We start from the raw sequence: 27,122 nt of genomic DNA on the forward strand, positions 1-27,122 counted from the left end.
TAACTTCGGAGGAATTAATAACAGTCTACCTCACAGGTGCCCAACCCCTGGACCACAGGCCAGTACTGGTTTGTGGTCTGTTAGGAACCCGGCTGCACAGCAGGAGGTGAGCAGCTATGAATGAAGCTTCATCTGTATTTACAGCTGCTCCCCATTGCTCGCATTACCACCTGAACTCTGCCTCCTGTCAGACCAGCAGCAGCATTAGATTCTCATAGGAGCGCAAACCGTATTGTGAACTGTGCATTCAAGGGTTCTAGGTTGTGCGCTCTTTATGAGAATCTAATGCCTGATGATCTGTCACTGTCTCCCATCACGCCCAGATGGGACTGTCTAGTTGCAGGAAAACAAGCTCAGGGCTCCCACTGATTCTACATTATGGTGAGTTGTATAATTATTTCATTATATATTACAATGTAATCATAATAGAAATAAAGTGGACAACAAAGATATTGTGCTTGAATCATCCTGGAAACACCCCTACAACATCCATGGAAAAATTGTCTTCCATGAAATTGTCCATGGTGCCAAAAAGTTGGGGACCACTGGTCTACCTGATTTTAAGACTTTTTTTTTTTTTTTGAGACAGAGTTTTGCTCTTTTTGCCCAGGCTGGAGTGCAATGGTGCGATCTTGGCTCACTGCAACCTCTGCCTCCTGGGTTCAAGCGATTCTCCTGCTTCAGCCTCCTGAGTAGCTGGATTACAGGCCCATGCCACCACATCCAGCTAATTTTGTATTTTTAGTAGAGACAGGGGGGTTTCATCATGTTGGCCAGACTGGTCTTGAACTCCTGACCTCCAGTAATCCACGCCTTAGCCTCCCAAAGTGCTGGGATTATAGGCATGAGCCACTGCTCCCAGCCTTAAAACTTACTATATAGGTATAGTAATCAAGACTGTTATTAACAGAGAGGTAGACATGCAGATCAATGAAATAGAACAGAGAATCCAGAAATATGTCCAACTGATTTTTTACAAAATTGCAAAAGCAATTCAATGAGAATCTTTTCAGCAAATAGAGCTAGAACAATCAGACATGCACAGGCAAAAAAAAAAAAAAAAAAAGAAAAGAAATCAAACCTAAACCAAAAAAAGTCATCAAAACCTCTATCAAATCTCACACCTCCTATAAAATTCAACTCAAAATGGATCACAGACTTAAATATAAAATAAAATTATAGAACTTTCAGAATAAAACATAGAAAATTCAAAGAGTTTTTAGATTAGGCAACAAAAGCATAATCCGTAAAAGGAACAATGGATAATCCAGACTTTATCGAAATTTAAAACTTTTGTTTTGTGAAAGACCCTGTTAAGTGGATGAAAAGACAATCTACAGACTGGGAGAAAATATTTGCAAACCACATATTCAACAAAAGACTAGTAGGTAGAATATACAACTCTCGAAATTCAACAGCAAAAAAGCAAATCATCATACGGGGTACAGAGGCTCATGCCTGTAATCCCAGTACTTTGGGAGACCGAGGCAGGCGGATTGCTTGAGCTCAGGAGTTTGAGACCAGCCTGGGCAGCACGGTGAAACCATGTCTCTACAGAAAAAAAATCCAAAAAAATTAGCTAGACATGATGGTGCACGCCTGTAGACCCAGCTACTCAGGAGGCTGAGCGGGGAGGATCACCTAAGCCCCAAGGCAGAGGTTGCAGTGAGCTGAGATCACGCCATTGCACTCCGGCCTCAGTGCCAAAACTGATGGCTTTTTATTGTGAAAATTCATTTGTGTTGTTGTTGGCCAAAGCTCCCCTAGAGGTTTCTGGTATTGAAAAACAGTTTGCTATGATGAATCAAGTGCTGGAAGCTTTATGGGCTGTGGTTTGAAGCAAAGCAGGTGAGGTCAAGTTTGAAAGACGCATAGAGAGGTCAGGAGGTCGAGGCCCACGCTAGCTTGGCCATGGGCCTGGGGCTGATTAACTCAGGCTGATCACAGACACCACAATGACCATCAGGGACATTTTCAGACATCCGGAGGCAGCCTCCCTTTAAGATCCCTGGGCAAGGCTGAGGCCCAGGTGTCTCCAGGGCAGGGGCATGCATTCCATGGGTGGGTGTTGGGATCCTTGGTCCCTCACTGCTTTAGGCCTATTCCTCTGAGACACCGGGACAGTAGCTGGATGTGGAGATATTTTCATTTCTCAGGATTCTGGCTGTTCAGGTGGCCTATTGTTTTGTTTTGTATATATGGTCTAAAGCAGTGGTTCTCACACATTAGTGTGCATCAGAATCACCTAACCTGTTAAAATACACATTTCTGATGGAAACTCCCAGAAATTCTGATTTCATAGGTCTGAGGTAGGACAGGGAATTTGCATTTCTAACAAGTTTCAAGGTGATGGGAAGCTTCTGGTCCAAGGACCACACTTTGAAAAGCTCTGGTGTAAAAAGGTGAAAAACCTTGAGAAGCTTTTCACATAAACAGATGTGAAAACCAGAGGGGAGCAGTTCCTCCCCAGAGGAGGCCCTGGGCAACTTCTCTTGTCCCTGCCTTGCACAGCTGAGGCCTGTGATCAGGGATTCCGACAGACCATTGACTCAGGCCCGAAGAGCAGAGGTGAGGGGGTTGGGGGCTGGGTGGGGGGAGCAATGGAGGGGAATGAAGTTTGGGCTTGAGGGCAAAGTCTCAGGGGGACCTAGAATAGGAGAACTGGATGTTTTGAGGGTGGAGAGGAGATTGGGGAGACAGAGGCGCTGGTGCGGCTACTTGAGGAGGGGTAGCAGAGAAGGTCACTGTGGGGCTGGGGGAGCTGAGCTGTGAGGTCCCAGAGAGTCATGATGGGGTTAGAGGAGCAATGGGTATGTATGTGATTCCTGAAGAAGTGAAGGAATTGAGATGTGGGGGCTGGGAGCTGATGTGGAGTCTGGGTGTGTATGTGACTCCTGAAGAAGTGAAGGGGTTGAGATATGGGGGCTGGGAGCTGATGTGGAGTTCAGCTTTCGGGGGCTGAGAGACGATGTGGGCTTTGGGGCCCAGGGAGGGGCGGTGGGAATGAGCCAGGGGTACCAGGGGCGACTTGAAGCGGGTGCGGGGATGCCAGGGCAGAATCGAGTGTCCCGCGGCTCGGAGGTATACGGCGGGGGCTGGCCGCCAGGGCGGGGCAGGGGGCGGGGCGTAGCGGTGAGACCAGGCGGTGGAGGGAGCCGAGCCGAGTCCCAGCCTGAGCCCGATCCCAAGCCGGGCGGCCGCGCCTCCCTCGCCGTCCCCGCCTGGAGCCCGGCGCCGCCGCCGCCCTGCCGCCCCCGCCGGCAGCGCAGTGACGCGGGCATGAGCCTGCTCCGCGGCCCCGCTGAGCGGGCGCTCCTGGCCCGGGCCTCGGCGCCCAGGTAAATTGGGGGGCGCGAGGAAGGGAGAGGGACTTAGGCCGCGCAGAGCCCGCGAGAGCCCCGGCGACTCCCACCCCTGATTACCCTCAGTCACTTCCCGAACCTGAGGGACGCTCCGTCCCATGGGACCTTCCTACTCTAGGGTGGAGGGGCTCAGAGACCCGCCCCCTAAAAGCCAGTGCCTGGGCCCTGAAACTCCCTGCGCTCTCTCCACCCCCAGCTCTCCTCTCCGGGGTAGCCCAGGTCGCGAGATGACCTCACCCGCACCCACACAAACCCCATCCGAACAACCCAGGCCCTGCGCTCCCGGGCCTGCCAGCCGGAAGGGGCATAACCCAGCCCCTGGCAGCTCCCAACCTTCTATCAGCCTTCCTACTCCTCCCCGGGGCCTCCTGTTCTCTCAACTCCTCCAAATTCCAAGAGATGATTTTCTGTACCCCAGCTGGCCCCCACTGCCGACCCCCTCCTGACTATGGGGTTTCTCCCTACAGCCCAAACTCATGACCAGCTGCCTCCTGTCCTTGAACCTTTCTCCACTGGCCGCCAAGGTCTGTCTACCTTTTCCCCAATGGCCCGCAAGGCCCTGGATCCAGTTATATGCTTTCTGTTACTGAAAAGGGGCATTAGCTGAGGCTGGGCACCTGGGTGATGTGGCAGAGCAGGGGCTCTGTGCAGCCCACCTGCCCCAAGCCATGGGAACAGGTCAGTTGCTGGGGCGCTTGCACTTGGATGGAGGGTGTGGGTTGGAGGGGTCTGATGGCGAGGGCAGCGAGGGGCCTGGCAGCAGCTCTAGGAGACTACGCTTTACAGTGTGGGGTGGGCTTGCTTAGGGCGGGTTCTTTCCTAGACCCTTTCAGAGGGATGTGGCACAGGTACAGGCTCTTCCTGCCCCTGCCCCCGCCCCCAACTCTGGTCCCAGGAGCTGTGTCTCCTCTCCCCAGTTGCTTGCGTTGCTGTGCTGGTACTGGTTACTCCCAGCATTTCCCTCCTGGGCAAGGCAGCAGGGACGGGCATGACCTCACCCCACAACCCTGGCCAAGGTGGGGCTGCCCAACCAGGCCTGGCCTTGGTGTCAGCAGCACACTCTTCCCTGAGGCAGCTCTGAACCAAACTGCAGGTCTTGAGCGCAGCTGGTTCTCCAGTAACAACAGCCTGCTGGCCATGCCAGTCAGCGCTGAGACCCAAGGAGCTAGGAGCCTGCTGTGGCTCACTCACCTCTGGAAGCTGAGCCAGGTCCAGCCAGATGGAGGCTGGTGGTGGTGGAAGAAAGGATGGGGAGGAGGACAAGTCCTGGAGAGAATGATGCGTTCAGCCCCCAAATATTGAGTGTCTCCTCCCCACCGGGCACCATTCAGGGAGCTGGGATAGAGCTGTTAACTAGACAGACGAGGCTGAGCCACCAGGGAGCTGACATTCCAGATGTCTCTCTGTGGTCAGAAACAAATGGACAGATGTAGGAACAAGAAAATCCCATGGTGGTGTGCGATGAAGGCAGCCGCACCTGATGTTGTGAGAGAGGCTGACTAGCGGGGATCCTTTGGTGAGTCAGGGAAGGCCTCCTGGAGGAGGTGGATGAAGCAGTGGAATGAACCATGAGCGTGTGAGGGAACGATGTTGTAGGTGGGAAACAGCTAGTGCAGTGATCCCTCGAGGGAGGGGGTTTGGCATGTTGAGGGGTGGGCAGGAGACCCAGGAGAGCAGAGTGGCACATGGCCACAGCATTACTCTCTTGGCTTAAGGGTCTGGGGGACCGTGGCTGTTCAGATGTCCCCTCCTTCTGCCATCCCTCTCTGCCCAGGTGGGTATTTGGTCTGTCTTTGCCATCCATCTTGATGGGACTCACCATGTTTCGTGTGGTGGCCCCGATGGGGATCTGTTGGGAGCACTCCCAGCCGGCCCCTGATAACAATCTGGGGGTGGGGTGGGGGGAGAGCAGCAGGTGATGGGAAATGGCCCTGGTGCTGGAGAGAATCCCACAGATCCGATCTTCGCCGTGGGGTGGAGACAGCCAGATGACACCGAGATGGTGTCCAGGTAGGGCTGTTCCTGCAGCCCCGATAAGATCCGATCTGTCAGGGATGGGGAGGCCCAGTTAGGCAGGCAGCTGCCCGCTCAGTCATTGGTTGCAGTCTCAGCAAGTAGCGTTTGTTCTGGAGCCAAAGCCTCCAGGCAGAATCCAGGTGCGAGAGGGAGTGCTCAGCGTGGCTGCCCCATGGGGCAGGTGTGCAGGGAGGGCCCTGGGAGTCTCCCGGCCCCCCGCCCCCTAGGACACCCACCCTTCCTGGGGAGAGGAGCGTTTTGGAGCTGGCTCTCCTTGCGCGGGAGCCTGTGGTGGCCTGGCACCAGGCAGGTACTGTCCCTGGGTAAGCAGCAGTGTTGGTACCAGGCTGGGAGGCGGGATACGGGGAGCCCTTGCTCCCCTCCTCCTGCACTGGAACCCTGAGAGGGGCTGCTGGACACCCTGCTTAGCTGGGAGCTTGGAGCTCACAGTGCTGGGGAAGGACCCAAGACCTCAGGTCCTCTCAAAGTAGCAAGCATTCTTCCTGCTGCAGGCTTGTGAGGCTGGCGGTGGCTCAGGAGTGGATGGGGACAGTGGCCCCAGGGACAAACAGAGCAGGGGCTACTTCAGCCCAATTCCTGGCCTGCCCAGCCTGAGCTGCCCTCCACTTTTTGTATTTTTTAATTGATTTTTTTGAAATTTTTTAGAGACAGAGTCTCACTCTATCACCCAGGCTGGAGTAAAGTGGCTTCATCACAGCTCACTGCTACCTGGAATTCCTGAGCTCAAGTGATCCTCCCATCTCAGCCTCCCCAGTAGCTGTGACTACAGGCACGTGCCACACGCCCAGCTAAGTTTTTCATTTTTTGTAGAGACAAGGTCTCTCTATGGTGCTGGGGCTGGTCTTGAACTCCTGGCCCCAAGTGATCTTTCCACTTTGGCCTCCCAAAGTGTTGAGATTACAGTTGTGAGCCACTGTGCCTGGCCTGCCCTCCACTTCTTGCTGTCCTATTGGGCCTTCACAGGCTCGGCTTGGGGGCTGCCTCTCTTGCTTAACACAATGCATTCCTTCTGGAGGATAGTGGGTTGGTTCTGGGCTCCCCTCACCACTTGACACTACTGCCTGTCAAATTTGTGGCTCTACCTATTGGCCCTGACCTTTCCCTCCTCTCCATTCCCAACCCCCCTTTGCCACACCATTTTGGGTCCTAGGTTAGGTCTTGCTCTTGCAAACCTCATTAGGGACTAAATGTGGCCAGGGGTCCCTGTGACTCAGGGCCAGAGTAAGCTGGCAGGACTTTGCCACACAGCCTTCCCGGTGAAGGTTACTCTTCCTGCTGGGGACCTGGGGTATGGGACAGGGTGGGGCCTATGGAGAGATGCAGCAGGAGCACTCCTGAGAGCTTGGGGCCACAGTCCCTGCTGGGGCGACGCTGGGAAGGAGCAGGCTGGCTTCTGGTGGCTTCGTCATCCTGTCTGAGCAGCAACTCTTGAAGAAAACTATATCCCTTGAAGAAAACAATGTATATATATATAGCCCTTGGAGTTTTCAAGGTAGAAGCTCTGACCAGGCGCGGTTGCTCACACCTGTAATCTCAGTACTTTGGGAGGCCAAGCCTTGTGGATCACTTGACCCCAGGAGTTCAAGACCAGCCTGGGCAACATGGTGAAAACCCATCTCTACAAACAAGTTTTTAAAAATTAGCTGGGCATGGCAGTATGTATGTACCTGTGGTCCCAGCTATTCAGGAGGCTGAGGTGGGTGGATCACTTGAGCCTGGGTGGTCGAAGCTGCAGTAAGCCGTGATCGCACCCCTGCATTCCAGCCTGGGTGACAGAGAAGGACCCTGTCTCAAAAGAAGAAAAAGAAGGCCAGGCGTGGTGACTCACGCCTGTAATCCCAGCGCTTTGGGAGGCCAAGGCGGGCGGATCATGAGGTCAGGAGATCGAGACCATCCTGGCTAACAGGGTGAAACCCCGTCTCTACTAAAAATACAGAAAATTAGCCCAGCATGGTGGTGGGAGCCTGTAGTCCCAGCTACTCGGGAGGCTGAGGCAGGAGAATGGCATGAACCCGGGAGGCAGAGCTTGCAGTGAGCCGAGCCAGCCTGGGCAATAGAACGAGACTCCGTCTGAAAAAAAAAAAAGAAGAAAAAGAAAAAGGGTAGAAGCTGTTGTCCCAAGTGGGCAGGCAGGTGCCTCATGGATTCATTTCCTCATTTAAAGTAGGTAGATTTATTCACATTTTTTTCCAATGGGGAAATTGAGGCACAGCGTCTTAAGCGGCTTGCCCAGGACCACACAGCCAGCTGGATTCACACTCCAGGCTGTGCTATGTCTGGGCTGCGCTGGATGAACCCGAGGGGCCCAGTGGCTTCCTGTAGACGTGTTCTGATAGGGGGCTTCCACACTGTGGACCCACAGCCAGTGGCCAGCCTGCTAATCCTCTTGGAGGGGAACTCCTGAGCTGGTCCTTGCTCTGGGGAGAAGGCAGCCCCAGAGGCAGGCGGTGAAGACAAAGATGAGAAAATTGACCCATCTCTGGCTGCCAGAGCCCAGGTGTGGCAGAGCTGTTGGGAATCAGTTGCCAGTGGGGGACCCCAGACCAGACCTTATAGGAGGAAAGTAGACCACCTAACTATGGGAGGGTCTTGGACCCCAGGGAGCTGGGATAGAGGCAGTGAATGGGCAGGAGTGGAATTGGTGGGGGGTATCAGGGTGCAAGTGGGATAGGGGAGCTTTACCCTCTCTGCCTGTCCCTTGTTTGTGTGTGCCCACTGGGGTAGTCCCATCTGTTCCTTGTTAGGCACTCAACAGACAGGCCTCCAGGACATTAATTAATGCCAAGCTGCTGGCACAACCAGCAGCATGCCTGCCCCAGGGCCCCGTTTTGGCAGCACAGATACCCAGCTGACCCCAGAAATGCTGCCCCGTTCCCACCCGGTGATCCTGAAGACACAGGGGCCACATTGCTGGTATAATCCTGCCCCTGAGGCTGGATGGCAGGGAAGGCTTAGGTGGTGGCATGCAGCCAGAGATGGCAGTAGGATGTTCCCCCTCAGACTGGCCTCCATCACCACCCTGGACCTTCTCCTTCATCCCTGGCTCTGCCCCAGGCCTGCTGTGTGACCTTAGTCATGTAACACTCTCTCTGGGCAACTTTCTTTCCCCATCTATAAAATGCAGGGGTTAGACTGGGTCATCACTGAGGTCTCCCTTTGAGTTTGAGTCTTTGTTATCTGCAGATCCGCCTGATTTGGGGTGGTCCTGCTGGTACTCCCATTTCCTGCTCCATATTTACCTCTCTCTGGTGTCCCACACTGTCTCCTGCATGTCTTGTTGCCCCAGGCCCTGGCTGGTTCTCCTATAATTAACTCCTGCTCATGCTCAGGACATGGAGGCCCTGCTTGGCTTGGCCAGACCCAGTGGCCTGTTGGGGCCCAGGCCCCACCCTCACGGACTGGCCAGCGTTCCCAACCCCACGGCCAGGGCAAGGCGTCTGCTCCCACAGTGGCCACCTCCAGCCGGCCCAGCACATTCCTCAGGCTTATCTGGGGGCCCGCCCCACTGGACTCTGCCCTCCCACCCAGGAAGCAGCACCCAGAGCTGTGTGCGGAAGAGCTGCAGGGTCTGGGAGCAGGCCCTGCATGAGCTCAAGGTAGTGATTCTTAGCCTGGGGCTGGAGAGAAACAGGTAGAGGACCGGGTGGGGCAGGAGGGCAGAGGGGTTTGTGGGGGCTGCTGAGCTGACCAGGCAAATTGTCTTTAACATTGCAGAGCATGGGTTCACTCAGACACCCAGGGGTCATCTCCTGGGACCCCCCCTCCCCCGTCTCTGGGAAGTGCTTGCCCCTACCCCTGGGAGCGCTTGTACCCAGGAAGGGGCTTTTGCTCTTGGCAAGTTGCCCTAAATTTGCCCCAGAGTTATCACAGTTGGTGGGGACCCGAGCCCGAAATGCTGAGGAACAGCACTCCCCGCCACTTCCCTTCCTGGGTCCCCACCTCCACAGCAGGAGCCAGAGCCAGTCCTCCCAGGAAGGGGTTAACTGCAGGCCCCAGCCGTGAGGGAGGGGACTGGGCTGGACCATTTTCCTCACTGCTGCCTCCACCTCGGTTTTCCTGAATGGTTCTGTCGTCCTGGGGTGGGGAGGGAAGGGAAGGAAGAAGGGCGGGAGGAAGGAGGGAGGGAAGAGGGAGGGAGGAGTGTGGGAAGAGGAAGGAAAAAAGAGAGCGAGACAGCGAGAAGAAGAGAAAGATGTCACTGTCTCTAATCTCCCTGTCATTTTTATTTCCAGCAGGCGCGGGGCGAAGGAGCTGCTAGAACAATGCTGAGGTGGGTGAGGTGAGGAGCAGCCCCTCGCGGCAGCCTGGACAGAGTGCCTGGAACAGGTGATTGGAGGAGCCGGAGACCCAGGCACCTAGACGTCCTTCGCCTCGCCTCCTCCAGGCCCCGCGCCCCCAAAAGGTGGGAAAACCATGGCGACCAATTTCAGCGACATCGTCAAGCAAGGCTACGTGAAGATGAAGAGCAGGAAGCTCGGGGTGAGTGACCCTGACCTGCGGAGGTGCCCTGCCAAGGGAGGGGGGCCCGAGGACAGGGTCCCAGGCACGGAGGCATGGTGTGTGGGGCATGCGGCTGCCCGCTGGCTGCCGGGCATCGTGCATCTGTGGTCTCGGGGCTCCTCGCCAGCGTGCTGCCTGGCATGTGCCTGGGCTGGGTTCTGTCTGCTGCAGCCCCCGCCCCAGAGGGCTGGCTGGCATCCCAAGAGCTGGGCCAGCGGTGGTGGTAGTGGCAGCAACGGTGGCCGTGAATGGGCAGGCGGCTCCCCTGCTATTGTTGAAGTTGTCACCACAGCAGCAGCAGGAGCGGCTGGCAAGGCCAGGCTGTGTCTGAGCTGAGAAGCAGCGTCTCACTTCCCCTGGCCTCCTCTCCCTTCCGTTTGCCCCCTACCCCCGGCCTCCCCTCACCTCTCCTGGCCTCTTTTCTTTTAGGTCCTCTCCCCTTGCTTCCGACTGCTTTCCGTGTGCAGATATTTAGTATATTTCAGATTGTCGTTTTTAATGTTAAAGAAGTGTTTGAAAAGGGGAGTGGTTGGCTGGGGGAGATGGGGTGGTGTGAGGCGCTGAAGCTGATATTTATGTGGTTTCTAAATGAGAACTTTGGGCAGAATGGTCCAGTGCTCTGGGACAGGCTGCTTCCCTCCAAGTTGTTGGCGGGTGACTCTATGCTTGCTTGGTGCTTGGCCCTGAACTGGGGGCTTGGAGGGACTACAGAGAAGAGGTCTCACTGGGCATGCATCCTGTCCTACCCCCTGTAGACCCCCAACTGGTGAAGACCCCCCAGAAGACAGGAGCAGAGGGGATCAACTTCATGATCTCAATGAGGCTGTCTGAGAGCTGCCTCTTTTCCTCTGCCAGGCCCCCTGCCAAAGACAGGTCTGGCAAGTAGCTGCCCCTTCCCCTGTAGGAAGGACAGCCCTGGTGACCTCAGTCACCCAAGTCTCGTGTTTGACCCAGGACTCCTGTCCCTCTCTCCCTTTTCTTTCCCATTGCCTTGAAGGGGTGGGTGGGCTCAGGCTGCTCAAGGCGTCCTGGCTCAGCCTGAGGGGGATGGGGGGCATGCGGAGTAGAAGAGGGATCTGCCACCTGGCTTCCTTACCTGGATACCAGACAGAGCAGGGCTGGCCTTGGAGAGGGTGGTTCTGGCCCTACCTCCCCTCCTGTTCCTCCCCACCCTGGGGCTCAACCTAGTTGAGACTGGGCCCTGGCAGCCATCGACTTCTTTGCTGTTTCTCTGAAAGGGGATCAGCCCACTGACTTGGAGCACAGAACAAAGAGAGAAGCTGAGGCTGAGGTAGGGAGGCCAAGGAAGCAGAGGCTTTGCTTCTAACATCACTCCTCATTCCTATGGCCCCAGACTTAGCAGGTCCCCAGGGCCAGCTGGGCTGAGGCTTTGCCCAGGGCAGAGCATGCCAGGAAGGCACCGGCTACAAGGGCAGCCACTTGGGCTCAGTATCAAACCTGTTCCAGAGGGAAGGGAGACTGAGCGGCTGACAGGTGGGCACAGCCCGGATGGGAAGGTGGGGCGTGGCCAGGCCCTATCCATGCAAGGAATTCTCTTCCCTCTGAAGCCAGGAGCCTCACTTCCCCTGGTATGAGAGGCTGCAGTCCCTCCCCAGCAGCCATTCTCATCTCAGCCCACAGAGGTGAGGGGGGAGGGGCTGAAAGAGATCAGGAGCCGGCACTCCTACCTGCCAGGGCCTTTCTCCCCTGGCAGAGCTGTGGCAGAGTGTTTCTGAAGCACTGATCAAAGCCCTGTGCGAAGTGGGAAGGAGGGCTCTTGAGTGCGTGGCTCCCTGGGGCTGTGAATGTGTATCCTGTAACCAAGCAACCGGCGTGCTCAGGTCCCCAGGCCTTCTGCCCCTGATGCTGCAGGCTGCATGGAGCCCACCCTGGCAGGGTGTATCTGGGTCGGCAGCATCCATCCATTCATCCATCCATTCATTCACGGTTCCTTCATGTGGTCATTCACTTGTTTGGCATGGCTGTTAATGAGGCTACCAGGATATGAGTGAGGATTCTGAGGATAAAATTCAGTGTCTGTCTTAAAGGAGCGCTGCAGCTGAGAACTGAGGGCTGCTGTGGTTTAGGTGGGTAGAACAGGGGCTGAGCCAGGGTCAGGAGTGCAGGAACAGACATGCCTCCTAGGGTCCCAGATAGGAGCCAGAAGTGGCCTGGCTCTGAGTGGTGTCTTGAAATGGGGGCTGCCTAGGGCCACTGCACCCTGGGACCCTGCCTGCCGAGGACCTAGTGTACCCATGGCACAGTAGAGCCGAGGAGAGGGTGGGGCCCAGAGGTCCCCTGGCCTCCTTTGCTGTGCTCTCGGCTGCCACTCAGTCTCCCTACTGTTTCCAGTAAGAGGAACACCAGAGATGCCTGGGAACAGGCTCTGCAGGGCTTTTGAAGTGCCCGCTGGAAGGAGTAGGTAAACCCCAGCCACAGACTTTGGGCAGAAAAAAGCCTAGGTGGGAGGGAGGGGCTGTGCAAGGGCAGCTCTGGCCAGTGGCTGGGGCCAAACCCTCCCCTACCCCGGGTGAATGATAGGCCGGTCTGTCCCTTCAGTCCTAGAATGGTCACTCCCCTCCCCTCCCCACCCCCTCGGGGGAGTCCCTGAAGCTACAGAGAATGTAGGTGGTTTAAGGTACAGGAGCCTCAGCAGTGGCCAGGACCAGGAGGGAAGGCACCATGCTGTGGGAGGAGCCTCAGATTCCTAGCTCCGCCCCTTCACCTCGAACAGCCTTGGGTTCCCAGCTGGAACTGCGCCCCTTACACGTCAGGGTCGGTAAGAGAATGAAAAGAGAGGGTGAGTGAAAGCCCCAGGAGACAAGAGTGGGGGTTACCTATGTAAAGACCCTCACCTAACTCAGAGAACTAGGGGTATGGGGATGTACAGGTGGGCAAGGGGCAAGGGTCTAATCCCTGTCCCCAGGAGACCCCTCTGTTGTGGCTGGCACTGCCCGAGCCCTGGCCAGATCCTGCAGTGGGCTGTGAGGGTCTGCCCTGGATCTAGACAGCCTGCTGCAAATACCAGCATCACCATTCCTTAGTGTTTTGATGCCTCCCTTTCCCCATCTATAAAATGGGGATGATAAAGGACTTATCTCAGGAGTGGCCCTGAGACTGTGCACAGTGCGAATAACAGGTGTGAGCAGGAAGCACTCAGGAATGCTGGCTACTCGCTAAAAGCGGGGCACACAGTAAATGGCAGGTCAGGAGAGCACCCTTTGTGGAACAGCGTTTTGGAGCCAGCCAAGAAGTCAATGACTTTTCAATTTGGGGAGGAGGCTTCTCTCCCAGGGAGGTGACACTGCTGTTGACTCCCACCCCTGGTGTCCCCAGGGTGGGGCTCCAGGGAAGGCTGTGCGGCACCGCCCCCTGTGGCAGGCAGGGGTGGCTGCAGGGCCATGCTGGCAGGGTGGGAGTGGTCCAGGGAGGTCTGAGCCCTGTCATCTCGCCCCACAGATCTACCGGAGGTGCTGGCTGGTGTTCCGGAAATCCTCCAGCAAGGGGCCCCAGCGGCTGGAGAAGTATCCAGATGAGAAGTCAGTGTGCCTCCGGGGCTGCCCCAAGGTTAGGAGGCCTGGGTCCTAGCTCCCCCAACCTGTAAGCAAAGACAGTCTGCTGAGGCCTGAGGTCTGCGCACCCTCCTAGGGGTGGCAGGGCTGTGAGGGATGGAGAGAGAGAGAGAGAGAGAGAGAGAGAGAGAGAGAGAGAGAGAGAGAGAGAGAGATGCACTGGCCAGGCTAAGTCCCTCGTGGATGCTGTCCCAGGTGACTGAGATCAGCAACGTCAAGTGTGTCACACGGCTCCCCAAGGAGACCAAGCGGCAGGCGGTGGCCATCATATTCACTGACGACTCGGCACGTACCTTCACCTGCGACTCAGGTGAGGTGCTGAGTGTGGACCTCCATCTGCCTCCCCTGGGGTGGTCATGGTCAGAGGTCCAGCTAGGAGCAGGCAGAGCAGGGCTAACCCTGGGTGGAGATGGTGGTGGGGTGTGTGTGGGGTTGGGGGTGCTTTCAGGGAGCAGGCCCTCAGGGTTGAGGCAGGATAGGCAGGCAGAACCCACTGTCCTTGCCCTCCCTGCTGTGCATGGTGGCATAAGTCAGACTGGGCAGATGGGTTGGGCTACCGGGCTCCCGGAGCCACATGATGAAGTAGCATTTTCTTCAGAGCTGGAGGCAGAGGAGTGGTACAAGACACTATCTGTGGAGTGTCTGGGGTCCCGCCTCAACGACATCAGTCTGGGAGAGCCTGACCTCCTGGCCCCAGGGGTGCAGTGTGAGCAGACAGGTGAGGCTGGGCCCTGGCCCTGGGGGTGGGGAGGGGGAGGAGGAAGAGGAGAGGAAGGGAGGGAGGAAGCCCCCATCTGGGGCATCTCTGTGCCCACTTGTCCACCCTCCCCCACTCCAGATCGCTTCAATGTATTCCTGCTGCCCTGCCCCAACCTGGACGTGTATGGTGAGTGCAAGCTGCAGATCACCCATGAGAACATCTACCTCTGGGACATCCACAACCCCCGTGTGAAGCTCGTCTCGTGGCCCCTCTGCTCACTGCGCCGCTATGGCCGGGATGCCACACGCTTTACCTTTGAGGCTGGCCGGTAGGACCCTCTTGCCTCTCAGCCCTGTCCTACCATGGTGTGATGGGGGCTGCCATTCACTCTGTGTTGAGCACTGCACTAGGAGCTTGGTTTATTTATTGGCATAGCAATCCCAAGGGGGAATGTAATGTTCCCATTTTATAGACGAAGAAATGAAATGGAGGCTCAGAGGAGTAACTTGCCCACAGCATGCAGATCAATTGAATCTATTTACCAAAAGTCATAGACTACTTTGGCTTAAGTCAAATGCGGGTTCAGGCACTTACTAGTTCTGTGACTGTAGACCTGAGTCTGGGTTTCGGGAATAATAAAGTACGTAACCTCCTAGCATTATAGTGAAGACTGGGTATCCCCTCACTTGAACTCTGGAGTCAGCCTGCCTAGACTGAAATTACATATAATCCTCTGCAGAACCTTGGTTGAGTTACTTAGCTTCTGTATGCCTCAGTTTCCTCATCTATAAAATGGCTTGGGAAAATGCGTAACAATGAGGAAACTATTTATGGTACAAAGACCAGAGGGAGGTGGTAAACTGAATGGGTTAATTCTTGTAATGCATTTTGAGCACCAGCTGGTATAGAAAATGCTCAGCACATTTGCATCATGTGGTCGGACCCCCAGACCACAGCCCTGCCTGTCCGCCCGGCCTGGAAGGCAGCCACAGCTTGCAGTTGCAGGACAGCCTAACCAATGACATGCATGTCTGTGGTGGGTCCCCACCGTCTTGCCCTCTGTGCCATCTGTGTCCCCAGGATGTGTGATGCTGGGGAAGGACTCTACACCTTCCAGACACAAGAAGGGGAGCAGATTTACCAGCGAGTCCACAGTGCCACCCTGGCCATCGCCGAGCAGCACAAGCGGGTCCTGCTGGAAATGGAGAAGAACGTGAGGGTGAGGCAGCGGGCATCAGTCCAGGTTACAGGGTTAGCGGAGGGGGGCGAGTGGGCAGGCAGGGCCAAGTGCCTGGGCTACACAGTGGAGGCAGATAGGGTCTTGGGCAGGCTGCTCAGGGATACTGTGAGCCACTAATGGGAGTGACCTCTTCCTTTGCCCCACAGCTGCTGAACAAGGGCACGGAGCATTACTCGTATCCCTGCACACCCACGACCATGCTGCCCCGCAGTGCCTACTGGCACCACATCACGGGTTCCCAGAACATCGCTGAAGCCTCCAGCTATGCTGGTGAGTCGCTTCCATGCCCCACACCCACCTGCCAGGAGGCTCTGTGGAGGATGAGGCCTATTGGGCAGGGGTCTTTTGACCTAGCTCTGAGTTCTGAGCCTGCTTCTGTGCCCACAGGTGAGGGCTATGGGGCAGCCCAGGCCAGCTCGGAAACGGACCTCCTCAACAGATTCATCCTGCTAAAGCCAAAGCCCAGCCAGGGGGACAGCAGCGAGGCCAAGACCCCATCCCAGTGACCACAGTGCTGGCGAGCACCGATGACTACTGGGGGCTGCCTGCTGCGGGGCTGGCTGCAGTGTACCGTGGACAGCCTCAAGGGGCTGTCGGCCAAGAGCCTGGAGAAAGGGAGCAAGCTGCCCTCTCCTTGCCCCCAAGGGTGAGACTGGACTGAGGCAAAGGGCTGGCCACACCACCTGAGCATGTGTGAGGGGCTGGAGCTACCGTGGGACTATATACTGTTAATGATTTTAATATATATGGCTTATGATATACTCTGTATCAATGAGATCCCCTCACCCTCACCCCATCCTTCCCCACCAATACACACACACTGTTTAATCCTATGACCAGGCCATAGTCAAGGCTGTTTTTGAGTATAAGGGCAGTTGTGTCCATCCTCCATGGCACAACCCTCCTGCTGCCAGAACCTGCTTGAACTACCAGGGCCAGAGGAGGGGGACAATCAGAGCTTGAGGCTGGCACTCTGACTGCTGGCTTTTCCCAAACAGCCCAAGGGCCGGAACAGCAGGTGGCTTCTCAGTTCCTCTGGGCCTGGAGTGACACAGGAAGGATCTGCGCTTCCACTGTGCTGCTTGCCAGCCTTGCAATTGGAGTTTTAAGCAGAGGTGACATCTGGTTGACGCCTCAGGTGAAAATCTGGTTTTAAAATGTTAACTTCTGCACAGGCTCCTTCCTGCTTTGTAGGCTGGGAAGATGCCCTCGGGGTAGGGGTGCTGATTACCTCGGCCACGTGGAGGAAGGCTGGAGCTTGTTCCTGCCCCACGGCCAGGCCAGGAGGGAAGGCTGCAGCAGGACTGCCGTGGGGAGCACCCCTGCTGCCCCCTCACTGACCAGGGGTGAACAATGCCCAAGCAGAGGGAGCCCCTTGGCCCTGTTTGGCCACGTTCTGGCCAGCCAAAAGCACTCTGAAACCTAGCCCTTCCCGTTTCCTCCTCCCCACATGGTGCTGAGGCTCCCTGCTGTAATGCAATTAAAGCAATTGATTTTCTAGTGCTGGTATTTGTTGACTACCAGGCAGAAGGGCTATCTTTCTATTCACGTCAAACCTTTGGTTGTGTGGGGTTTTTTGTTGTTTTTTGGGTTTTGTTTTTTAATACTTTAGGGTCCTGATTTGCGGGAACAGACCTTCTTGTAAATAACCACTGAGTTGTGGCAGGAGGATGATAAAGCACGCAGCCCCTCCCAAAGGAGCCCTTGAGCTAGGGAGGTGGTGCAGTCAGCCTCGCTCTCAACGTGACCCGGGAATGACCACCCAGAGGGATGAGCTAGCCTGTAGAGGGGAACTGGGGTCCAAAGGTCTTTGGGGAGGGAGGCAGAGCTGGCTGGCTCAGCTAAGTGGCACGATGACGCATGAAGGAGATTATGTTGTGCTCTTTATTGCCAAAAATAAACACTTTTAAAAAGACAACTTCTGTTAATCAATAAATATCCTTTCCTTTCTGTACTGGATCTCTGGTTTTCTCCAGGCTGCCTAATTAACTGCTTTGTACATGTTCCTATCCGGAGACAGTGCTGAGGGGTTAGGGCCAGAGGCTTCATTAAGGAGAAATGAAATATTCCTCCTGTGTATGTGGGAGGGGCCCTTGGTCCTGCGGCTGCTTCCACCCCCCTGCCCCCACCAAACTAAATGATCAGGCCATTGATGGTGAAGGGGTTCATAACTGCTGGACAGAGAATGAAATATCATGTTTATTTGGTGGGGAGGGGACAGACAGGGTCTAATGCTATTCCAAAAGGTTACTTCTCAAATTAGGGACACTGAATAAAGGCTATGGCACTTGATCCTAACACTAGAAATCTAAGGTACAACTGAAAATGACTCATTTTGGACAGAAAGGGTTTAAAGAGCTGGACTAACCAGGAGAGAAGTGCAGTTGGTTCCCTACAGGTGCACTGGAAACAGTCCAGAAGGGACCTTCTGGGATCTGGGGAGCACTGCTGTCAATTATGAACAGCAGTCAGGGCCAGTAAAGACCGGTCCTGCCTAAACACCACTGCATCCCTGGTGATCGATCTGTGACCCTCTTCTCATTGGTACTGATGTCCTGCCAAGACGCTCAAGCAACAGTAGACTAGATTCTCTAGAAGAGTCTGAAGAGAGACCCCCGTATCCAGCTGCTGGCCTGAATCTCCGTTTTTGCTGAAGCAGGCAAGCTACAGTTAATTTATGGTTAGCACATCACTCTGGATCTCGTGGCTTAATTGAGTTTGTAAATCACTCAGTTTCTTCTTCAATCCAGAGAGGGCTGACAGGACAATGGTTTCAGGACGCAGAGAGCCACAGGACTCCACGTTGTAGTAAAACCTAGGAGGCAAGAGTCCAGTGAGTGCCCTGTGAGGCAGGCTGGCCGACCCGAGCTCTGGCCATAGACAACCCTCCCTCCTTCCAGGTCTTGGCTCTGTTCCCACATGGAACTTGACCTTGGGTCAGGGCTGACTTCATCTAAAACCTCTTATATAGGGTAGTTTCAACACACTTTGCACGACTGCAAGGAGGCTACAACTACCTCATAAGGTACCTGCGAAAATCCTAAAGTTCTGTATATACGCATGCCCCACTGAGGAGAGAGTGGAAAACCAAGTGAGCAGTGACCAGTGACAGCTCTTTCACAGTCACCCCTGTGGAACTTGGGTCCAAATCTCTGCCCCTAGCGTTGACCTGAAGAATCTCTTCTTTGGGGGCTGAAAATCAGAATAGGAACAACCTGGATAACTAGAGGTTCCTCTTTGTCACAGTGACCAAAAGGGGGCTGACGGCCTGCCCTGGGATGTGCACATACCACAGGTCTGGTTTAGCAGTCAGCAGCCCTCCTCAGCTTGTGAGAACTGCGAGGTCGGGGAGAGGGACTGCCTAACTCACGGCCTGAACCAAAACCATCCCTTCTTACACACTTTACCTTCCCATGTCCGAGCAGGCTCTTACCTTTCTGGCTTGCCGTTGGGGTCATAGGGAGCCTGCGACTCATCCTCATCCAGCTCCGAGTACTCACTCTTTGGCCTGAGGTCAAACACAGGTCAGCACAAGGTTGCCACTGCTGTTTTTGAGGCACCCAAGTTCCTAGAAAGCCTGCCACATCTCGGTCAACAGCAGCCATTTCTATGACACACCCACCCCAAATGCCTGCCATCACTCCTAAGGGGAACATACCATTCCTCAGGCTTGGGGTACACTGTGTGCCTCAGGGCATTGTCTGGATCGTATTCAAAAGCCACCCCTGCAGTAGGGTTCCACTTGGCATGCTCCTTGCCAAAGCCCTTTTTGGCATAGGCTCGAAGTCTCAGCTCCTGGCCCTTTCTCAACTTGACGATGAGGATGTCTGCAGGGAGAGGCACAAGTCAGTCGAGGGCCAGGAGAGACATGGTTCTCCAAATTCTGACTTGGAGTGCCACTCCAAGACCACACACATCTGGAAAAATGGGTCTAAAGCCAATTTGTGAGGAGACCAGGCAGCAGGAGAGGCTGTATCTGTCTCTGCTTCCCGCTGGCCCACAGAGTGACAGATCAGGAAGACTCACCATCCTGCTCCACGTAGTCATTGGGGTCATTATCTCGGTTCCGGGATGTCACCTGTAGGGAGTCCACCAGGCATTCATTAGCTGCTCACCTCTCCAGTCACCTCCTCTGGCATCCATATCCCAGCACCTCTAGACTGCAATCTGTCAACCAGGGAAGGAGCACCTGACGAGGTGGTGGCACAGATGCCCCCAGGGCTCCAACCCCCACTTCATGGTGTGGTGATGGCCTCAGGCAAAACAATTCCATGGCCTTTAAAAGGGTCCCTGGGTGACAGAGGGTGTGCAGTAGCAACGATGCTAACCATGCAACGATGCCCAAGAAGAATCCAGAATTAGCACTTCTAGGGATCAGATTAAGGCAGAAGGTAACAGGGAATGCCAACATGTTATAAGGATCAACCCCAGTCTAGCCCACCTGGAGCCAGCAAAAGAAGAGAAAAGATCCCAGGGAAAAGAGGCTGCTCTCCTGCACTGACCGGAATGACCCGGGGGCTGTTGGAGATGAGGTCTCGAGACGTGACATGTCGCGTCTGGTCTTCATTGCACCGCACGTCGAGGGTGAACTCCACTGAGCACTCGGGGCAGAACTCCTCACATGTGCAGTCCTAAGGTAGGAAGAGAAGAGGGAATGAGTCTACAGGGAGATGGCAACTCCTGCCTTGGCTCCCTGTCTTGGTTTCCTGCATCTAATGCCCAGTTCCTTAAGTTTCTTCACCTGTAAAAAGGGGTTCATCAGTCTCCAGGTTCTTGTGGGCTGTGACAAACTGGTATACCATTCTCATGGACTGCCCAAGTTTAGAGACAACTTATACATACATTGGCACCCACATTTCCTTCCCACTCCCACCAGCTGTAAGGCCACCTCTGGAGACACACTGCTAACATCTCCCTCTGGCGCTTGAACTACTCTTCCTCAGATAACCAAGGCTATGAGGCAGAGGAGGATGCTTTCACACTCTATAGTTCAGCTTCCCAAGAACTAAGACGACCAGCTTAGGAATGTAATCATCATTTAAAATAAAACCACCAAGGAACAGAAAAAAGTACCTTTCAAGTTCTAGACTGCTCACCTTTTCTAAAAAATCCTTTCTATTATGGAAAATTTCATACATAACCACCTTCCATAATTATTAACATTTTGCCATTCTTAAAACAACTGACTCATTCCCATGTTAGGGACTATTAATTGCAGTTTCACTTCAGGCAAGAAGACAGTTACTAGGATGCAATCAAGCAAGCTGTTCTCTCCCTCACACCAGTGAGGAAAACCCAACATTCTTTTGATGTTTGCATGATAAGGAAGAAGCAGCAGCTAGAGGTCCCACCTGGGTCCTCTACAGTTACACACAGGTGAGGTATGAAGGTAACCCAGACCCTTGACACAGAATCACTTTTATAAATATGAAATGGGGCTGGGCACAGTGGCTCACACCTGTAATCCCAGCACTTTGGGAGGCTGAGGTGGGAGGATCGCTTGAGTCCAAGAGTTCGAGACTAACCTGGACAATATGGCAAGACCCTGTCTCTACAAAAAATACAAGAAAATTGTATTTTTAGGGTGTGGTGGTGCACAGCACCTGTAGTCCCAGCTACTTGGGAGGCTGAAGCAGGAGAATCATTTGAGCCCAGAGGCTGAGGTCACAGTGAGCCGAGATCATGCCACTGCACTCCAGCCTGGGTGACAGAGTGAGACCTGTCTGAAAAAATAGAAAAAGAAATATGAAATGGGAGAATCAAAATGTAATGGAAGATAAAAATATGAAAAGATATTCAACCTAAAAAAATGTACTGAGGCTGGGCACGGTGGCTCACACCTGTAATCCCAGTACTTTGGGAGGCCGAGGCGGGTGAATGCCGAGGTGGGTGAATCACGAGGACAGCAGATAGAGACCATCCGGGCTAACACAGTGAAACCCCATCTCTACTAAAAATACAAAAAAATTAGCAGGGCGTGGTGGCAGGCGCCTGTAGTCCCAGCTACTCGGGAGGCTAAGGCAGGAGAATGGCATGAACCCAGGAGGCGGAGCTTGCAGTGAGCTGAGATCCGGCCACTGTACTCCAGCCTAGGCGACAGAGCGAGACTCCGTCTCAAAAAATAAAAAATAAAAAAAAAAAAAAGAAAATGGACTGATTCTGGATCACCCAAAGCCATCAAGAGGGAGTAGTCTTAAGCTGCTATGTAATGCAGCCTAGTCAAAGGATGAAGGTAACCTACTACTATCCCACTCTCTCCAAAGTCTGAAGGCCTGTTAACATGCCATCAGGGAGCAAACACGACCAGGAGGAAGCGGGTAAGAGTGTGGCCATGTTTAAGCAGCATCACTTGCGAGTGAGGGGACAGCATGAATCTGCAGACACCAGGACTAGTTCCCCAGAAGCTGCTCTTGTGAGACAGCTCCCATTCCCTCTGCTCCTTGCCTACCCCAACCTTCTGTTGACTCCTGTAGCATCCTAAGGCCCCTGCTACTGGGAAGCGATGCTTTGGAAGGAAGAACCTCCACTGTAAATAGGCAATCTGGTGGAGCTGGCTAACAACATTTCCTGATGTCCTGTGTGCTAATCAATCTGAAGCCCCATCAGAACCAAGGATCAAGGCCTGCCCAGGCTCTAGACAACATCTCCACATTGTTGTTCCAGACCTACAATACTACTCAAGCTGGATGCCAAATGTCAGGAAAAATCCCTTTGTGAACCAAAGGCTTCCCACCAAATCTCACATTCCACCCAATCACATAGCATACCCGGGAGTACTGCAGCTTGTCCACAATGTCATCACTAATGAGGGGAATTAATCCTGTAAAAAACAGAAAAGCACTTTAAAGAAAACCAAACAGCCAAGCCAAAATGAGAAACCAGAAGCCTCCTGGGGGTGAGGCTGGAAGGAAGCCCCCTCCTGACACTAGGCACAGTATAGTACCCTCCCTTCTAATAAAAGGAGTACTCACCAAGCCTGTGAGCGATGAACTCATCATGAAGGACTGAGGAATTGGCATCAATCTGAACCCAGTCAATGGCTACAAAATGAAAGAAGCAAACATGGAGTTTAGCCATCAAATTTACCTAGAGACTTAATGCAGTGGTTCTCAAGATTTAGGAATCACCTGACACTAAACTGCAGATGGTTGGGCTGATTTCACAGCACTAGAGTGGGGCCCAGGAACTTGCATTTTAATAAGACCCACACACACCACACACCTCACCTCCCTGCCCAGGTGAATTTAACGCAGGGGGCTCCTTGCTTCACAGAAAACATTGACGCAGAGAATATCATGGGAGTGGAAACATGTTTATTTGAGCTGAGTATTTCCATGAGAAGCACTTAAATCTGCTACCTGTGCCACCACCAAATCCAAGAACATGAACTATTTGAGCACTTCAAAGTCAGGGAAAACCTCACAGAAGTAACACAGACTTACGGGCCATACCTCATTTTAGGATATAATGACTGGACTGCCCAACTTAGCACTTTTTAAACACTCAACCAACAGACGTTTACTGAATTCCTTTAACGCGCAAAGCATACTAAATATAGAACCCAATCCCTAGCAGCAATGAGCAGGTAGAAGGGTAAAGACGGTATTATCTATCACACACGCTTGACTTAAACACACATTTATTCATTCATAAACATTTGCATGGAACCAACTAAATCCAGGAATCAAATGGCACTGGAGCCCAACTGCCAAATGAGGGACACAGACACTAGGAACAGAGGTCGGAAGAGGACCTCCACATACTAGGCCTCCACCTACTCTGTCCTGCTATGCTTCCCATTGCTTCCCCGGTCCAAGCCAACTAAGAGAACCCTGACCCAAGCTTTTCTGCCTCTTTAATCCCCCGGCCCCTCCCTCCAGCACACCCTTCCCCTCCTCACTGTACAGGTTAAGATCCTCTGTGCCTCCTAAAAACTAAGCCTTGCCTGCCCTCTATGCTACAGGTGTGGCACTCCCTCTCTTTCAACTCCTCTCTCACAAAACTCTCTTCAGACTTCCCTGAACACACTTGTCCTAGTGTGCCTTGTGTCACATTTGTGTATGTTATGTTTATACCCCAAGCTTCAGAAATTCCTTCAGGCAGGTGCTGGGATGTCTTTATATTCCTAGCTTGGGTGCTCAACATTATTTGTAGAACTGAATTTGTGGGGCAAGAGGCATTTAGACTCAGAATGGCAGGGCTGCATCACAAAGTACAACTCCCTCACCTGACTCTTGATGAAACTGAGGTCCAGAGGCATGAAGTGATTAGTCAGGGGGAGGTCCAGCACTCCCAGCTGAATTGAAGAAGTGACTGGGGGGCTGGGGGTGGTAGTGGATAAACTACAATGTTCTCTGGCCTAATCACTTGGCTTGCTTATTTCCTTAAAAGTCTAAATATTTGGCCGGGCGCGGTGGCTCAAGCCTGTAATCCCAGCACTTTGGGAGGCCGAGACGGGCGGATCACGAGGTCAGGAGATCGAGACCATCCTGGCTAACACGGTGAAACCCCGTCTCTACTAAAAATACAAAAACTAGCCGGGCGAGGTGGCGGGCGCCTGTAGTCCCAGCTACTCGGGAGGCTGAGGCAGGAGAATGGCGTAAACCCGGGAGGCGGAGCTTGCAGTGAGCTGAGATCGGGCCACTGCACTCCAGCCCGGGCGACAGAGCGAGACTCCGCCTCAAAAAAAAAAAAAAAAAAAAAAAAAAAAAAAAAAAAAAAAAAAAAGTCTAAATATTTGATGCCACAGTTATGACTTATATTTCTTTTGCCTAACCCAAACTCTCTGGACCTGACTCTCGGAAATGCTTGAAGTATTTCATACAAGTATAATCAATGCATTAAGCACCTGGAGCAAAGTGGCTGGAACAAGACAAGAAATTGATCTTCCCTCCTCTAAGAGCCAACTGCACCATAGCTATGCTTCTCCTCAACTACTGATCAGTCTACCTTGCTTTAGTGTTGTCTGTGGATTCATCTCTCCCCCTGCAACCTCACTGTGGACTCCAGGAGGGCAAAAACCATGTTCTCTACAGCTTTGCATTCCCAGAGCTTACCACCATGCCTGCCACTTACATGCTCCATAAATGCTGTTGAAGGAATAGATTAATAAAAAAGCCATCTACCAGCACTGAGCACTCATTAAACATAAAGCACGTCTATGGATTACCTCACTTAATCCTTAACATTACCCTGATAAAGATCATTAGTGGCTGAATGTTACAGATGAGGAAACTGCAGCACGCAGAAGTTTAATAACTTGCCCAAGTTTCACAAAAATAGTAAGTGATGCAGCCATAAAAAAAAACGAAATCATGTCCTTTGCAGCAACATGGACGCGGCTGGAAGCCACTATCCTATTTCCTTTTGTTTGAGAAGGAGTCTCACTCTGTTGCCCAGGCTAGAGTGTAAGTGGCAGGATCTCAGCTCAATGCAACCTCCACCTTCCGGGTTCAATCAGTTCTGCCTCAGCCTCCCCAGTAGCTGGGATTACAGGTGTGCACCACCACACCCGGCTAATTTTTGTATTTTTAGTAGAGACGGGGTTTTCCCATGTTGGCCAGGCTGGTCTCGAACTCCTGGCCTCAGGTGTTCCTCAGCCTCGGCCTCCCAAAGTGCTGGGATTACAGGCCTGAGCCCAGTCTGGAAGCCATTATCCTAAGAGAATTAACACTGGAACAGAAAACCAAACACCACATGGGAGTTAAAACTGGGCATGCATGGACATAAAGATGACAATATAGACACACTGGTGACTACTAGAGCGGGGAGGGAGGCAGTGGGGCTAGGAGTAAAAAACTACCTATTGGGTACTATGCTCACTACCTGGGTGAAAGGATCATTCATATCCCAAACCTCAGCATCACGCACTATACCCAGGCAACAACTCTGCACCAATGTACCCCCATGAATCCAAAATAAAAGTTGAAAACATTTAAAAATTTTTGTGACAATAGTAATGAAAACAGTATTTGAACCCAGGTCTGCACACTGTTAAACCCATGCTTCTCAGCAATGCATACACAGGACAAGGGTGGACCTAAGTGGTCCGTGGGTGCCAGGGAGGCGGCCACTGGGCCAAGGGCACAGGGTATGGTCAAGTCTCCAGCAATGCACTTTTCTCAGCACTACCACCCTCAGCCCGAACCAAGGACTGGAAGGAGCCCCAAGGAGTGTGGGTGGAGAGCGGAACAGGAACCCGTAGGCCCGGGAACGAGGAAGGGGGGTCGCTTACCTATTATGGGCACCTCAGCGATGAAGACCCTCCGAATCGAATTGGCCACCCTGAAAGACGAAAAGCTAAGAGGCGTGAAGGCGCTGCAGCCTCGATAGGCTGGGCCCTGGGGCACGGGGGCAGCTCCGGAAGGACATCGCCCCCACTCCACCCCCGCTCCCTGCCCCCGGGGCCCCAGCTTGGGCCTCCCGGCGCCCCAGAGCCGCCAGCCTCTTCCCTCGGCAGCCTTACGCCAGGTCGGTGTTCTCGATGATGAACTTCACATTCTCGTCAGTGAGCTCAGTGATCCGCACGGTGGGCTGGTTGGCGTACGGCATCGCTCCCTGTGGCCGCCAGCCTCCGCGTCAGCTCCGCGGTGACTGCGCCTGCGCCACCGCCGATACCGGAAGTCAGTTAGCGTGGCCTCCGCAAAGACGGCCCACAGCGCCGCCTGCTGTTCGGAGGCCGGAACCGCCGAGCGTCTTCTACCGCCTCCTGCTTTAAAATGTACCGGATTCAGCTATCTCAGAGGGTAGTTTGGCAAAACACGCGTACGTCCTTGACTTAACAGTAACACTTCTAAGAATTCATACTGCAGAAACACTTGCAGTTGTAAACAAAGATACGAGTGCAGGGACGTTCATGGTAGTACTGTTTGTACTGTCCATTGATAAGAGACCTGGTGAAGTATACACACATAGAATACCATGAAGCCCTTAAAAAGAACTTGTACGTCTACAGAAAAACAAAAGTATATTTTAATATGAATGCATATTTTAGCAAAGTATACCTGAATTACAAGTAAATACCCTTTCCCTTGCAGTCTCAAGTATGGACCATGCACTTCTGAAAACTTCAGGAAAAGATACAATGTTCTTTAACCTAATGCTTCCTCTGCAGTCTGTGTAGCTGCGGTGGGTGAGTGGGAGCTTTGTCTCTGCATCCCCAGTGCCTGGCAGTGAGCACCATGTGGGGTGCATGCTCAACAAAGAACTACTGAAGTCCCCTAAACAGACTGGAGAGAGTCTCAAACTCTCAATGGGCCTCAAACAAATGGGCCTCAAACAAAGTGGCAGCTGCTCCAACAGAAAAGCTCTAAAATAGAACTTGACAGGAGCTACATTTAAGAGGTGGGAGAAGAGTAACCAGATAAAGAGTTGGCCTTTGCAAAGACTGACACCTCTTCCTGAGACAGAGGGTGGGCACTGATGGAACCCTGCTCCATAGCCTGTGTCATCTCTGTAAATTAAGAATTATGGTTGTCTGCTGAGTGTGAGATGGATGCTATGAAGGAAAAAGGAGAATGCAATGCAAACTGGAACAGCTACTGCAAAAACTTCACAGGATGTCAAAAGATACAAGGAATGAAGAGAGGTACAAAAAAGATCCAGTGGAAGACCCACAAGAGATCTGAAATTCAATTAGTTGCTGACTTCCCCCATTAATATTTAACTGACTTAGGCAGAAGACAGCAAAGCAGAAAACAGAGCTAACCAGA

General features: G+C 53.4%; 2 protein-coding genes across 8 annotated transcripts; one reads left to right on the plus strand and one right to left on the minus strand.

Moving 5' to 3' along the window:
* The first annotated feature begins 3,151 nt into the window (after nucleotides 1-3,151).
* DOK4 (docking protein 4) lies at nucleotides 3,152-17,365 on the plus strand. 7 transcript variants are annotated; one of them, XR_004055502.1, is made up of 9 exons: nucleotides 3,152-3,338; nucleotides 9,632-9,878; nucleotides 13,359-13,466; nucleotides 13,667-13,781; nucleotides 14,070-14,189; nucleotides 14,310-14,499; nucleotides 15,252-15,390; nucleotides 15,558-16,057; nucleotides 16,410-17,365. XR_004055502.1 is itself a non-coding variant. In XM_010365484.2 (9 exons), the coding sequence occupies exons 2-9, from the start codon at nucleotides 9,813-9,815 to the stop codon at nucleotides 15,915-15,917; spliced, it is 981 nt and encodes a 326-aa protein (XP_010363786.1). In that variant the 5' UTR covers nucleotides 3,152-3,338; nucleotides 9,632-9,812; the 3' UTR covers nucleotides 15,918-17,365. The 7 variants fall into 7 exon arrangements, 6 of the variants coding, with proteins under 6 accessions (XP_010363786.1, XP_030781374.1, XP_030781376.1 ...); XM_010365484.2 differs by having other exon boundaries at nucleotides 15,558-15,681; nucleotides 15,799-17,365; XM_010365485.2 differs by lacking the exon at nucleotides 3,152-3,338 and adding an exon at nucleotides 8,948-9,030 and having other exon boundaries at nucleotides 15,558-15,681; nucleotides 15,799-17,365.
* On the minus strand, nucleotides 17,277-26,052 carry POLR2C (RNA polymerase II subunit C). The gene is made up of 9 exons (XM_010365488.2): nucleotides 25,877-26,052; nucleotides 25,646-25,695; nucleotides 22,383-22,451; nucleotides 22,179-22,231; nucleotides 19,914-20,042; nucleotides 19,438-19,489; nucleotides 19,070-19,238; nucleotides 18,845-18,919; nucleotides 17,277-18,226 (listed from the first exon to the last, which is right to left on the minus strand). Exons 1-9 carry the CDS (start codon nucleotides 25,960-25,962, stop codon nucleotides 18,082-18,084), a joined length of 828 nt encoding a protein of 275 aa, XP_010363790.1. The 5' UTR covers nucleotides 25,963-26,052; the 3' UTR covers nucleotides 17,277-18,081.
* Nucleotides 26,053-27,122: the final 1,070 nt, after the last annotated feature.

Source organism: Rhinopithecus roxellana, chromosome 20 (assembly GCF_007565055.1).
Source record: "Rhinopithecus roxellana isolate Shanxi Qingling chromosome 20, ASM756505v1, whole genome shotgun sequence".
Lineage (NCBI taxonomy): Eukaryota > Metazoa > Chordata > Mammalia > Primates > Cercopithecidae > Rhinopithecus > Rhinopithecus roxellana.